This window comes from Abrus precatorius, unplaced genomic scaffold (assembly GCF_003935025.1).
Source record: "Abrus precatorius isolate BTA unplaced genomic scaffold, Abrus_2018 Scaffold9, whole genome shotgun sequence".
NCBI lineage: Eukaryota > Viridiplantae > Streptophyta > Magnoliopsida > Fabales > Fabaceae > Abrus > Abrus precatorius.
Window position 1 is genome coordinate 12,734,568 of NW_020874439.1, and position 14,701 is coordinate 12,749,268.

A 14,701-nucleotide genomic window follows, 5' to 3' on the forward strand; every position below is an offset into this window, starting at 1 on the left:
TGATGTAGAGATTCATTTTGAAAAGTAGTGTATATAAAAAGCCAAAAGTAGAATTCAACAGTGTGTTATGTTACATAGACTAATGGAGAGAATGAAAATGTTGATGTTTTTTGTGATGGCGCTAATGTTTTGCAATGTTTCAGCTTCATCAAGGCTATTTAACGATCATGAGAGGCACAATAGGAGAAATCTTCTGGCCAATGGCCTTGGTGCCACTCCTCCAATGGGGTATGACATGTATTTGTATATATATATATATATATATATGTGTGTGTGTGTGTGTGTTTATGCAATATCACCTTTCATTGAATCAAGAAAATTAACAGTGTCAGCCACGGCTTTTCTTGGTTTGTATACTTTTTTACTTTTATATTCAGTAGCCACATAAAATCTTTAAAATCTTTGTGATTTATGATGGAAATCAATGACAATTTTTCATACTCTGATATGAACACCATAACGCTTCATTCATGCATTTATGTGACATGCAGGTGGAACAGCTGGAATCATTTTAGAAGTGACGTAAACGAAACTCTTATCCGAGAAACAGGTATTTCATGATTATTTTCTACACTTATGTGACATGCATACGTACAAACCATTTAAATTTTGGAGTATAGTCCAATGCCAAACTTTATATTAATTTTGGCAAATTTAATTAGTAGTAGTGCTGACTTCTGATGCATAAAAAGTATTACAATCAATAAATAAACCTTTGCATTTTTTAATAGAACGAGAATTGAATCAAGAGAGTTGTTAAGACAATATATTCATCATTAAAGTCTAATTGCAAAATTTTCATTATGGTTTTGCAGCTGATGCACTTGTTTCTAGCGGTCTTTCCAAGGTTGGATACGTTTATGTCAACATAGGTATATGAAAAACAACTCTTTCTACTCTTGCTAGTTTTTGCTTTAAATTTTTGTTTTTTTCACTTCCTTTTTCTTTGCAAAATGACATAAGAACTGCAATTAACCTTGATCCATAATTTTTTGCAGATGATGGCTGGGGTGAAATAGCTCGTGATGGGGAGGTATGAATTGTATAGATGCTAACAACATATAATTAAATCATTTCATTTATAAAGCATTTGATCCAAACAACATATATTATATATGGTAATGGCAGGGTAATATGGTAGCACACAAAACAAAATTTGCTTCCGGAATAAAAGCTCTTGCAGATTATGTTCACGGGAAGGGTCTTAAGCTTGGGATTTATTCAGATGCAGGGTACAAGACTTTAGCCAAACCACATGTTGTTTGTCAACGCCTTAAACTTTTTGCTTTATGTAGAAGTAAAACTGTGTTTATTTGTGGCAAATTTGCAGGTATTTTACTTGTAGCAAAAAGATGCCCGGTTCACTTGGTCATGAAGAGCAAGATGCTAAGACTTTCGCATCGTGGGTATGATATGAAACACTGCTTATTCCTTTTTGTAGCTGCTATTAACAAACGGTTATGCTGCTTTATTTACAGGGAGTTGATTACTTGAAGTATGACAACTGTGACAATGATGGAATAAAGCCCACTGTTAGGTAGTAGAAAATAGTTGTATGACCAAATGGTTATTTTCCTCTTTCATTTTCATTCTTAAAAATGACAACTACTTGTCCTCTTGTTTATGTATAGATACCCTATCATGACTCAAGCTTTGATGAAAGCAGGCCGTCCAATCTACTTCTCACTATGTGAATGGTAGTTTTGTTTGTTCTTACAATGTTTATTGTGTTCAAATTTTTCACTCAACAATCACACGTGCTTTGTTCATTAGGGGAGACATGCACCCTGCATTATGGGGTAATCCAGTGGGAAATAGCTGGAGAACATCTGATGACATTACAGACAAATGGGACAGGTATAGTAATAATAATAATTATTATTATTAATATTAAGTTGTGATAAAATTGGGTTTATACTTTATATCGTACAAACTAAACGTAAATATTCTGTTTGGCAGTATGCTTTCAAAGGCAGACGTAAATGAAATTTATGCTGATTTTGCAAAACCTGGTGGTTGGAATGGTATGAATTTCACTAAGCTTTCTTTGTCTGAATGATAATGAATATCTTTTTGATGTTTATCTCTCTAAACATGAAAATCAATAGATCCTGACATGCTAGAGATAGGAAATGGAGGGATGAACAAATCTGAATATATTGTTCACTTCAGTTTATGGGCCATTTCCAAGGTATTCTCTTCATCTCATTTTCTTCTAGTTATGTGAAAGCATATTTTATGTATTCAGTTTCTCAAGCAGAGTTATTTCAGGCTCCTCTTCTTATTGGCTGTGATGTTCGAAATATGACTGAAGAGACTAAAATGATATTATCAAATACTGAGGTTATTGCAGTTGACCAAGGTGATGCAGTGCTTAACATATCTATTGTGCATGCATTATAAGTTGTTTTTAATATATTTGTTTTCCAATTTCAGATCCACTTGGTGTACAAGGTAAAAAGGTTAGGAACGAAGGCGCTCTTGAGGTAAGCTCCTTCATGCCACGAATAAAAGATTGTTGAATAAGAAGGAAAATAAATAATCATTGGAATGTTTTCAATTTTTCATCAGGTTTGGGCAGGTCCTCTTACAGATTCCAGGGTTGCTGTAGTCCTACTTAATAAAGGTCGTCGTCGAAAGGCCATCACTGCTTTATGGGAAGATATTGGCATTCCACCTGCAAGTCTTGTTGAAGCAAGAGACCCTTGGGAGGTATAATGATTCAGTTTTGTTAACATAGTTGATTTTAAACGTATAAAAATAGTAATTAAAAAACGTTTTTACACTTTATATCCTCAATTTAATAAATTCATTTTCCATAAAAAAATTACTATTATTTGTTGTTTAAAAACAGCTCTAAGTGTTAATATTTTCCTTAATAATTTAGCATGACATGTCCACTATCTTTTTCTTTCATTACGTTTCACTGGACACTGATGCTGTAATGCATTATATGACGTATGCAGCACAAGACATTGGAAAGACACTTCGTGGGAAATTTGACTGCCACTGTTGAACCACATGCTTGTAAAATGTATGTGTTGAAGCCAATAGGTTGAGTTCCATAACATTTTTGGATTGCAGCTTTGGGAGCCATAGAAGTAGCGCAACTTTTATTTCTTGTACCGTAAGAACTTACTAGTCTCTCGTGAATTAACATTATTCTCAAGTTTCCTTTCGGTATCAACATTTTGGTAATTCGGATATGCGATTTTTAGTTGACATAGTGTCATTAATGGTGGTTGATTAACTTGTTCTTTCAAATAAAATACCATCTTCTAAAGAAAACCGGCGTTAGAGTTGCATTATGTGGCAATTTATAGAACCAATCGTTTCTTATACTTATACAAGCATAGGTTCTAAATCTGACAAAATGGGGCCAACATGTATAGTGCCCAATAAACTCGGTAGCACTAGGATTCTTTTGCGATTGCTGCCAGTGAACTGCTATGGAGAGTGGCAACACTGCGTATCGTCCATACATTAGATCTAATTTGCTTTTATACGAAACAAGCGCAGCCAACATTACCCAAGGTAAGCAGCACAGAAGGGCCTGGGCCAACCTTGTAAATTAGCAAGCTACATCACTCACACTAACAGTTGCAATTTTGCCCTTTACATGCCTTATTATACCCTAGAACAATTGAAAACCTCGTCTCACCACAAATCAGGCATGTGGTATGAGCCAGATAGGAATTTTTACGAGATATAATGAGGGAAGATACAAGCTCGACATGCAGAACAATAGTGGTAGAATTGGGATAAAGCTGCTGCTGTTATTTATTAACAATATAAAAAGGGCTTATCCTTACAAACAAATGAAATTCCACAATGGATATCTAAACAGAACTTGAAAAACAGAAATAAAAACACAGAAGTCACAGGAGAGACTCCTGCGCAAGTCAGACTTGTCCCAAGCTCGACCCAAAGAGAATAGTAGATTCTGGATACCACCTCCCTCCAGCTTATTATATAGCTGTTGATCACAACAAAACCACCTCTACTAATGTGGCCTCATGATTCTTCCCAACAAATTCCTCATAATTCCCCACTTTCCCTAATGGTTTATCCTTGTCTTTGCCCATTCACCCTCTCCTTTCCTTCTTCTAGTATGGACCAGGCACTGTGGAGGGCTTCCCTCCTTCAAGCCTAATGTTGGACTTCTATCAAAAGGATCCAAAACAACAATTGGGGTGACTACAAACAGTCTCCCATGAATATAGACAGCTATAATTAGTAACATGCACAGTGATCTAGTGACAGAGAAGACAGTTTACTTTTCTGTTTTTTTTTTTTTTTTTTTTTGTTTCTAGATCAAGGGTAAGGCGGTGAACATTTAGAATTACTATCCAAGCAAGGAAGGGGTTTTGACAAATTTCAGAAAAAGAAAAAAAAAGAAACAGCCATAGATACGAGTGCTTAGAGAGTTTAAAACAGGTATTACCAATTGTAGATGAGGTCCCAAACAAATTCAAGCCATAGATTTTTTATTCTCTTCCTCAAGTTGCCGCAACTCAGCCAGTCTTTCTGCCCACTCTCTTTCCCTTGCAACTGCAGCCATTTTACGTTCCACCCTCAATATATTTTTCTTCCGTTTAGCCTCTTGCAGCTGAACTTTCCTTTTCTTCCTTTCCGCCTGTATGCATTAAACATTTCTTCCAATAAGAGGGGTATTTAGACTGAAACCATAGGGAAACTTATAGTTTACAAACAAAAAATCAATTCAAACAAAGCACTGGTATTTTGTTAAGAATTAAGAAAATTACCCTACCCTCCCTAATACCTAAAACAACAAAAAGCTTCAGACAAGGTTGGTTCATGCTATAATATTATTAATCTTAAAAAGCAAATTACAAATGCTAAACCAGTGAATGATGATACTACATGCAAGCTTTCACTGGAAACTATCTGAACCAAAAGATAACAACATTGTTCAAAACTCATTGACCTTATTATACAATTACTAGAAAGATTATATGTTTCCCTTGTGGACAATTTTCATAAGGTTCTAAAAGAACGTTATTAGAAATCCCACCCAACATTTAATTGCATTCTTAAGAGTATATGTAAATTTTTTGCCAAAACATGAAATTAATTCAGAATAACTAGTCATTTTCTGACCATCATCTATTTTTCACACAATCAGCAAGTACAAGGAAATTGTCTCTCTCCAGTTTCATTTCCAAATCACTTTTGTCAGAACATGATTAAATTAAAAAGGGTTGTCATTTTCTTAAACACAAACAGAAAACACAGTGAATAATATAAAGGGAGGACGCACCAATATAAAGGCACGTCGCTGCCTCATACGTTTCTTTTCGTTCCTCCTCTTGACACTCCCTTCGTTGGGCTTATTTGGAAGTATGGGATGGCCAGGCGTATATTGAACCCAAGCATAAGGCCCTGAACCACGAAAAAAGGTTACAAAGTTTGAGATGAATTTGAAAAGGGAAAGCACGAAAGGTGAAAAAGAATCCACCAGGGGGTTTCAAACTGGCCCTCTTTCGACGGGGTTTATGAGAGGGTGGTCTCTTGGGGAAGCGAGTGTCAGTCAAACTGTGGAAGTGATTCCAAAGAGGAAGAAGCCATTGGGGAGATTTGCAAGGAGATGGAAAAGCAGGACGAAATGGTGGCATTGAAGCATTGGTGGAGATTGGTGATGTTAAGGTTCTTGATGCTGAGACAGAGAGAGAGAGGGGGCGAATAATGTTCCTTAGGGCTCCAGCGAATCCCATTTTTCTCTCTGCATTCAATAGAATAAACACTTAGCAATGCCAATGCACTTTCCCTCTCAACAAGTTCGCACTAAAAAGTGAGGTTCCGAGTCATCACAGTATGCAGATAACAATAATGATTTGAGAAAGCAAAGTAAAAATGCTGATATGGCAATTGAATTATAACGATGTACACTGATTACACCTTTATTTGGGGAATAATAAGAATCCAATGAGCAATGTGCAAGACTAACGATGGTAGACGATGAATGCTAATTTCTGCCGCAGAAGAGGAAACATTTCTTGTCTGTTCGCATGCACTCTCGATCAAGCTCCATTCAAAACCCTTTTCCTAAAACCCCCAAGAACTTGACGCTGCCTTTTTGTCGTTAAAATAAGGGCTGGTTTCAAAAAATAATTTCTATTTTTTTCATTCCATCTCTCTCTCTCTCTCTCTTTTAGATTCATACTAACAATATTTTTTTCTACTTTCACTGTACAGATCTTAAAAATTTAACGTGATTAAATGACAAAAAAATTACCGTAATTAATGTTTGAAATTTTCTTACTTAAAATTTAATTTTTAATACAATGTAAAAGTTATAATTTATAAATGCTAATTTTAAAGTGAAATTAATTTTAGTCAAACATTAAACTTTTTAAATAATAATATTAAAGTAAAATAAAAGTAATTTTGTGAGAATGTAGGTCAAAACATTCCTTAAAAATTTATAATGTTTCAAGTTAGTTTATTTTTATAATTTTCTAAGTCAATCATTCACAAAATATTTTTCATAACCAATATTTAGTCTATGATTTTTATTTTTGGCTTAATTCTTTTAAATATTATTAGATTGCCTAATAATCCCTTTAATTATTACAAATTTCTCATTGAATTTGCATAATATATCGAGTTTCTCATATATCTAACATACTGTGTTGAAGTTCAACTTCCTTAGAAATGCGTCAGACATTATGTGGTATAGAACGGATACGGACCCAGCGTAGTTGACACGGGAACGGGATGTTTAGTTCTTTGTTCGCTTAAGCCATTTTGACAAGGCTTAAGTGATTTTTACAATTTTCGTTTCAACTTATATGCATTAGCTTAAGCGAATGAAGGCTTAAGTAAGTAATACATGCATAGAGTAAGACAATGAATTAAAGTGAGTGCCTGATACGCTTAAGCTAAAATGTAATTACTTAAGCAAAAAATAACAGCAAGCATACCTCCCAGAATTATAAACTGGCTTAAGCATGCTTGATTTGGCTTAAGTTGGTGAGTTATGGGCTTAAGTGCACATTTGCAAGGATTAAGCGAGTAAATGATGAGTTTAAGCAATACATTAATGGCTTAAGCCTAAAAAAACAGAGAGCACACCTCCTAGGATTACAAACTAGCTTAAGCATGCATGGTTTGGCTTAAACAAGTGAGTTGTGGGCTTAAGTGCACATTGTAAGGCTTAAGCAAGTAAATAATGAGCGTAAGCGCGTACCTTAATGGCTTAAGCCTAAAAAAACAGAAAGCACGTCTGCTAGGATTACACTATCGCTTAAGCGTTGTCATTTTAACTTAAGCGAATAAGCTTTAGCTTGAGCCAAAATTGCATAAAAATAATGCAGAGAAAATGCTCTTTTAGAGTGATAAACTAGCTTAAGCGAACACATAACCGCTTAAGCGAGAATGAGTTAGTTTAAGCAAACATTGTGAGCTTAAGTGAATATTTGGGGACTCAAGCGAGTATGCAAGAAAACTGAAAAATAATAACTTAAATTGACAGACATGGATACACCACATCTGAAAACAAAATACATTTGTCCTTTACATAATTGTTTTTGACAAAAGAAAATAAAATGATTAAGATACAACAACTTTTAATTATTAATCAAGGATTGAATGAGTTGTGTCATCCAAAGGTTCCTAAAAAAAACAAATCCATAAAAAAAAATTATACAACGAAGTGAGATAAAGAATTAAATTTTCATTTTGAAATTTAATAAACTTACGGTCAATAATGTAGTAAAATTGAATTGATTATTGAAAGCTTGAGGATGATGATAAGATGGAAGTGTTGAACAATGTATGTCACAAGGTTCGGATGGAGTGAGTTCATATTCCTAAAATATTTACCAAATAAACACCATATGGTTAATAAGGAACCAAAATTGAAATTAATGTATTGGTAAATTGATTGATATATGTACCTCAGCAAGTTGGTTTTGTGATTGACCTCTCTTTATCCTATTTCTTTTTCTTTTTCCTTGTAGTTCAACCTAACTTCTAAATTGTTTATATGTATTCCTTTTTAAGCTTGGCTGGTGCTTGAAACTTTTTGGGATTGTACCATCATTGATCATCGACGTAGATGCATCATTGTCAGTGTGATTGTCAACATGTTGTGTTTGTAATCGAAGGTGTGAGATTTGACGACACATAGCATGTAAACATTCATCCACTATTGTGGAGTATTCTTCTGAACTAGATACCTTTGATGCAAGTCTAATTATTTTAGAAGCAAATTGTCTGTATCATCGTGTGGTAGCAACTTTTGGATCCCCCTCAATCTCTCTTCCTGTGACATTGTGTATAATGTCAGAACGACCTTCCTTTGTCCATCTCTTAAGGATATATTTTTTAGGAATAACCTTGACATCATTTGCTTCAAATACCTTCAATGCATGGGAACAAATCATACCAAATGTTTCAAATTTTTTACAAGTGCAAAAAATTGATTTTGAGACATTATCAAATGATACTCTGCATGATTTCTCTTGATTGACTATAGTGATGACTTATTTAAATATAGGAGGAGATTAATCCTCTCTGATATGCAACATGCCAAGAATGAAGTAAATTCTTATTGGAAAAGGGTAAATATAGGATATGTGTAATTTTTTTCCATGTGTATCAAGATGGGAGACATCTTGTATCTCAACATTAGTAGCTTATGTCGGGACTCATACTCATAAATTAGTTCATCATAACGTTTCTCTTCAACTACATGTTCAAAGTATTGAAAGAATTGTTTAATGCTAACACTAGGTTTCATAGAAGCTTTGAAATCAGAATTTAAACTTTCAGAGAGTTGAGTACTCTGCATCCCTGGGTGACAACTTCTTTCATATAACATGATGCCTATTTTTCCTTTATGGTAGAAGGTGAGTTCATCAAATTATTGTCATGGACATTATACTCTTGAACGATCTTAGTCCAAGCTTTCTCAAAGTCAGTGATGGTATCAAAGTCATACATGCATTTTTTGAAGTCTCTTAAAAATGACTTACACCCTTCATCAAATTACTCAAGTGTTTGATCCCATTTTGCATTAAATGCCATGTGCACAAGGAATGATGTGTCTCTGGCATGACTTCTAGAAGGGCCTTAGCCATGACTTGATCTTGGTCAGTAAACATAGTTAATGATTTTTTGTGATTATGTGCTTCTAAAAATATTTCAAACAATCATTTAAACGAATCAATCGTTTCATATAATAAAGTTGCACCATAAATGAGGGTGGTTTTGTAATAGTTAAAATCTGTGAACAAGGTAAGAGGTCTATTTGCACGATTAGTGCAATATGTAGTATCTAAAGAAACTAGATTACCAAAATATGCATAGTCTAAAATCATCTTCGTGTTAGTCCAAAATATATTTGTAATTTGTTCATCATAATTCATCTGGTATACATGAAAAAATGATGGATGCTCTAACAACTATTGCTGAAAATATTCCATCACACAATCAACTTCTCCATAAACCATGCTTCTTTGTCTTCTTGCCTTCAAGTGATTCTTTGCATCCAACCGAATATATCCGACATTACATCTATTACCTGCAAGTGTGCTTTAGAGTTGAAATGAGGACTTTTGTTGCAAACCAGATTCTTGAGTCATTTCAATCTCATAAGCTTGAACTTCACTTATCTTACAATGAGAAGCAAACATGTGAGTTGTCTTATCAAGTTGTAAGGGATGATTATAATCTTCTACAAACTCATGAATTATAAACTTTCCATTCTTCCCCCAAAAACACTCCAATTCTCGCAGAACAACTTATTCTTGTCTCAGCTCTATGTTTAGCAACTTGACAAACTTGTTTCTTTCCTTTTCAAAGACCTTCTTTACAACAAACGTATCTAGAAGAAGTAATAGCAACATCTTCCTTTCTCTTATTAAAATATTACTTTCTAACTCCAAATTCGATCTTCTTACCATATTCAGTCCAAAAATCTCATGCTTGTTCTACGTTATTAAACTCTAATCCAACTTTTGGCTTCCATTCCACAGTGTGTTTAGTCATGCCCTTTACCAAAAACAAAAACAAAAATTCCCATGTTGATCTTGTCACATATTCCTCCATTTAGGATATAGCAAATGGAAAAGACAAATGTTAAAATGAAAAAAGATACTTGACAATGGAGATGGTTCCATGGTGAAATAAACTTCCTTTATCAATGTCAATGAAGCTCCAAGTTAGTGTATGTTGATGAAAACTTGTTTTGTTTAAGTCTCTAATTTGTACCAATTATGTATTTTTTTAAGAGAGAGTATTTTAGGGTTTAAATGAAGCTTTTCTTCAAGCTTACACCACACATATGAAGGATTCGCGCCAAAACGATGCTAGTTCACTTAAGCGCACATAGATCGCTTAAGTGCAAATTCTAATTTTTAAGTGAAGATTCTCGCTTAAGCACGTTAGGGCTTAAGCGAGCTTGTAGCAGCTTAAGCAAGGGACCAAAAAACCATTTACCTCCTAACATTTAAAATTGTGCTTAAGCGAGATATACTCGCTTAAGCGAATTTGGAATTCTTAGGTGGCTTTGATAATAGAGAGGAATGCTGCAATGGGGAAAGGTTCAGTAGATCTAATATGGGATTTAAAAAGTTTTTGGATATTTCAAATATAAGGATTAAAAGGAATGACATGAGAAACTCTTGCACCCACATTGTTGTTCTTCTTACTTTTAGGTTAGAGATGGTTAATGGGGATAGAAATACTATTATAGATTAAGAGTTTCAAGGGTTTAGGTTAAAATTTTTAGGGTTTAGGATTATTAATTTGCTTACTTTTAGGTTGAGATCAAGCTTTCTGTGGAGGTGCTTGTTTCTGTAAAGAAACGCTTAAGCGCGCATTACTCACTTAAGTTAATTTTTTGCACTTAAGCGTGTCATTGTGGCTTAAGCATCTCTCTGTATGTGTATTTTTCATTTTTTTGAGTATTGAGATTTGTTACTTTGCAGATATGGCTCCTAAAAAATTAATTCCCTAGAGAAAGAAGTAATGTTCAAATGTTAGAGAGGCTTCACAACATGTACACCAAAGAGCAACTCAGGATGATGAACCTCCAACACAACCTAGCCATAGTCAGCAACTCATCTTTGACAGATACATGTTCTTCAATTGAGCCTATTTTTAAAGATATTTGGAATTACACCTAAGGGAATTTCTACCTGAAAGGAAAATTATTTTGGAGAAGGGACAATTTGCTGAATTTACAGAAAAAGTTCAAAAGAGAAAATGAAATATATTGGCTAACCTACCAAATAAAATTGATAAAGACATAGTAAAGGAGTTTTATGTCAATGCATGGCCCTTGCACCCAGACAAATCTGAGAAGTCTTGGGTTAGAAGGACATTCATCTCCTATGATAAGGATGCTATCAATGCATTGCTGGAGAACTCCCTCACCTTACAAGAAGGGCAGTTGTGCGAATAACAGTAGAGGAGGCGCTTAACCACAGGATTTAATGATGATGATGTAGCAAGGTCCTTATGCATTCCCAACAAATCATATAAAACTAACTATCAAGGCAAGCCAATGAGATTCAAAAGAGGGAGTTTGAAGACATTGGCTCAAATATGGATGTCATTCTCTTTGCAAACATTGCTTCAACCACTCGCACATCAGATCTCCGCATGCCTCGGGCCTACCTCGTCTTCAGTATTATGGAGAACCTCACAATCAACATTGCAACTGTGATCTCTAAGGAGATTCACTAGCTTGTTATGTCCACCAACTCTCCTACTGCATCTGCAACAAATCCCTTGGGCTTCCCAGCATTAATTATTGCTTTATGTGTTGCCCAAGGTGTTGAGATACCAAACAATTCAACACCAAGCATCAAGTCGAAAAAACCTATAAATGCCCAATTCATAAACAACTATTGCATCAACCCATTGAACTAACCACAACCACATCTAGCTTCTGATCCTTCTTTATTAGCACCACCATCAGCAGCACCATCCATCCCCAAAATGACACCCATGGAATGACGTATCACACAACATTTGAATCAAATACAGTAATAAATGAAGGACAACAATTGGGCATATACACACATATACTACTAGATGGCAGCAAACTATCGAGCCTACACCAGCCTTAATGAATTACACCAGCATACAGGAGAGACTTCAACATTTCCATGGCCAACTCTAGAGGATTTTGCAGCTGTAGTGTCATGGCTGGGAGACACACCTTCCTTCCAAATGAACCTATTGCAAATCATGAATACAGTGGACCACAAGGAGAAGAAGTAGAAGAAAAGGGAGAAGGAGAAGGAGAAGGGGGAGTAGAAGAAAGGGAAGCACAACCTGATCATGAAGATGGTGATGATGTTGCTTTAGAAGATGCATGAATACTTTGTTTTTTTTTTTTTCTATATTTCCTTTTTAAAGTTTAGATTTTAGTTTATGTTTGGAGTTAGTTCACATTGTAAAGTTTCAAAGACCTATTTAGTTTGTTGCAGCTAAATTATGAAATTTCACTTTATTTATAAATATCTAAATTCCTTTCAATTTGATTCTTTTTTATAATTTATTTGCTTGTTTACTAAATAAACCCAACAAATTACCTTATAAATTAAAACTTGTTGTATCTTAATCATTTTATTTCTTTTTGTCAAAAATAATTATGTAAAGGACAAATGTATTTTATTTTCAGAAGTGGTGTATCCATATCTGTCAATTTAAGTTGTTATTTTTCAATTTTCCTGCATACTCGCTTGAGCCTCAAATACTTGCTTAAGCTCACAATATTCGCTTAAGCGATTATGTGTTCGCTTAAGTCATTTTGTAACAGCTTAAGCCGGTTTATCAATCCAAAAAAGGTATTTTTTTGTATTATTTTTATGTAATTTCGGCTCAAGCTAACGCTTATCTGCTTAAGCAATTAGTTCATCCACTTAAGCTAAAACGACAACGCTTAAGCGATAGTATAATCTTAGGAGGTATGCTCTCTGTTTTTTTAGACTTAAACCATTAAGGTACATGCTTAAGCTCATCATTTACTCACTTAAGCCTTATAATATGCGCTTAAACCCATAACTCACTCACTTAAGGCAAACCATACATGCTTAAGCCATTTTGTAATTCTGAGAAGTGTGCTCTCTGTTTTTTTAGGCTTAAGCCATTAAGGTATTGCTTAAGCTTATCATTTACTCGCTTAAGCCTTACAAATGTGCACTTAAGCTCACAACTCACTAGCTTAAGCCAAATCAAGCATGCTTAAGCCAGTTTGTAATATTGGAATGTATGCTCTCTGTTATTTTTTGCTTAAGTGCTTACATTTTAGCTTAAGTGCATCAGACACTCGCTTTAGTTCATTGTCTCGTTCTATGCATGTATTACTTAAGCCTTCATTCACTTAAGCTAATGCATATGGGCTTAAACAAAAATTATAAAAATCGCTTAAGCCTTGTCAAAATGACTTAAGCAAACATGACCAACCGGACGTCTAGTTCTCGCATCAACTACAATGGATCTGTATCCGTTCTATGCCACACAATGTCTCGCGCATTTTTAGGGAAGTGATTTAGAAATGACAACTCTTTTTAATTTAATCATGTTCTGAGAAAAGTGATTTGGAAATGAAATTGGAGACAATTTCCTTGTACTTGTTGATTGTGTGAAAAATGGATTATGGTTAGAAAATGACTAGTTATTCTGAATTAATTTCATATTTTGGGTTTCATCTTGTTTAACATGGAAGAAGACACCCTTTAATTGGCAAAAAATTTACATGTACTCTTAAGAATGCAATTAAATGTTGGGTGGGATTTCTAATAACGTTCTTTTAGAACCTTATGAATATTGTCCACAAGGGAAACATATAATCTTTCTAGTAGTTGTATAATAAGGTCAATGAGTTTTCAACAATGTTGTTATCTTTTGGTTCAGAGTAGTTTCTAGTGAAAGCCTGCATGTAGTATTATCATTCCCTGGTTTAGCATTTGTACTTTGCTTTTTAAGATTAATAATATGATAGCATGAATCAACCTTGTCTGGAGCTGTTTGTTGTTTTAGGTATTAGAGAGGGTAGGGTAATTTTCTTAATTCTTAACAAAATATCAGTGCTTTGTTTGAATTGATTTTTTTGGTTTGTAAACTATAAGTTTCCCTATGGTTTCAGTCTAAATACCCCTTATTGGAAGAAATGTTTAATGCATACAGGCGGAAAGGAAGAAAAGGAAAGTTCAGCTGCAAGATTTGTTCATATGTTATCCAAAATTTGAACGGTTCTTGTCCATCAACTTTTCCAGTACATCTGGTCGATTTTCCTGTCGTAACTTAAATTAAGTACTGCTAGGAATTGGTAGGATTATTGATAATGTTGCAAAAGGCCATATATTATAATGCAGAGGCATTTGCCCATGGCAAGTTCTAATATTTTAGCCCATTGAATAACTTCATATTTGATACAATTGGTAAAATGTAATTGAGATTTCTTTCTTCGATCAAAAAAGGATGACAAGTGCACTACATAGCTGAGTTTCAAGGTCTAACCTGGAAACGTAATTTATTATTTGGAGGCATATTTGGGATTGAATGGAACTTTATTGGATAGGGCATACTATACCGATTTAATAGAAAAGTTACCAGAGGCATGGCATGGTATTCACATCACATGTATGCTAGCAAGCATGATGGTTTGTTTATTCAAGGACGAAATCATTAAGTTTGACACTTGGATAGATTCATTTTGACT

At 34.4% G+C, this 14,701-nt stretch overlaps 2 protein-coding genes across 2 annotated transcripts; one reads left to right on the plus strand and one right to left on the minus strand.

Annotated features, from left to right (window-relative positions):
* The first annotated feature begins 82 nt into the window (after nucleotides 1–82).
* On the plus strand, nucleotides 83–3,059 carry LOC113850836 (alpha-galactosidase 1-like). The gene is made up of 15 exons (XM_027481365.1): nucleotides 83–228; nucleotides 492–550; nucleotides 816–872; nucleotides 999–1,033; nucleotides 1,129–1,232; nucleotides 1,331–1,406; nucleotides 1,479–1,537; nucleotides 1,632–1,697; nucleotides 1,774–1,857; nucleotides 1,960–2,024; nucleotides 2,109–2,191; nucleotides 2,272–2,362; nucleotides 2,437–2,486; nucleotides 2,572–2,712; nucleotides 2,967–3,059. The coding sequence occupies exons 1-15, from the start codon at nucleotides 83–85 to the stop codon at nucleotides 3,057–3,059; spliced, it is 1,209 nt and encodes a 402-aa protein (XP_027337166.1).
* A 700-nt stretch (nucleotides 3,060–3,759) lies between these two features.
* Nucleotides 3,760–6,076, minus strand: LOC113851405. Its single transcript, XM_027481871.1, has 5 exons — nucleotides 5,920–6,076; nucleotides 5,480–5,743; nucleotides 5,282–5,403; nucleotides 4,445–4,636; nucleotides 3,760–4,197 (listed from the first exon to the last, which is right to left on the minus strand). The coding sequence occupies exons 2-4, from the start codon at nucleotides 5,733–5,735 to the stop codon at nucleotides 4,472–4,474; spliced, it is 543 nt and encodes a 180-aa protein (XP_027337672.1). The 5' UTR covers nucleotides 5,736–5,743; nucleotides 5,920–6,076; the 3' UTR covers nucleotides 3,760–4,197; nucleotides 4,445–4,471.
* Between the last annotated feature and the right edge of the window lie 8,625 nt (nucleotides 6,077–14,701).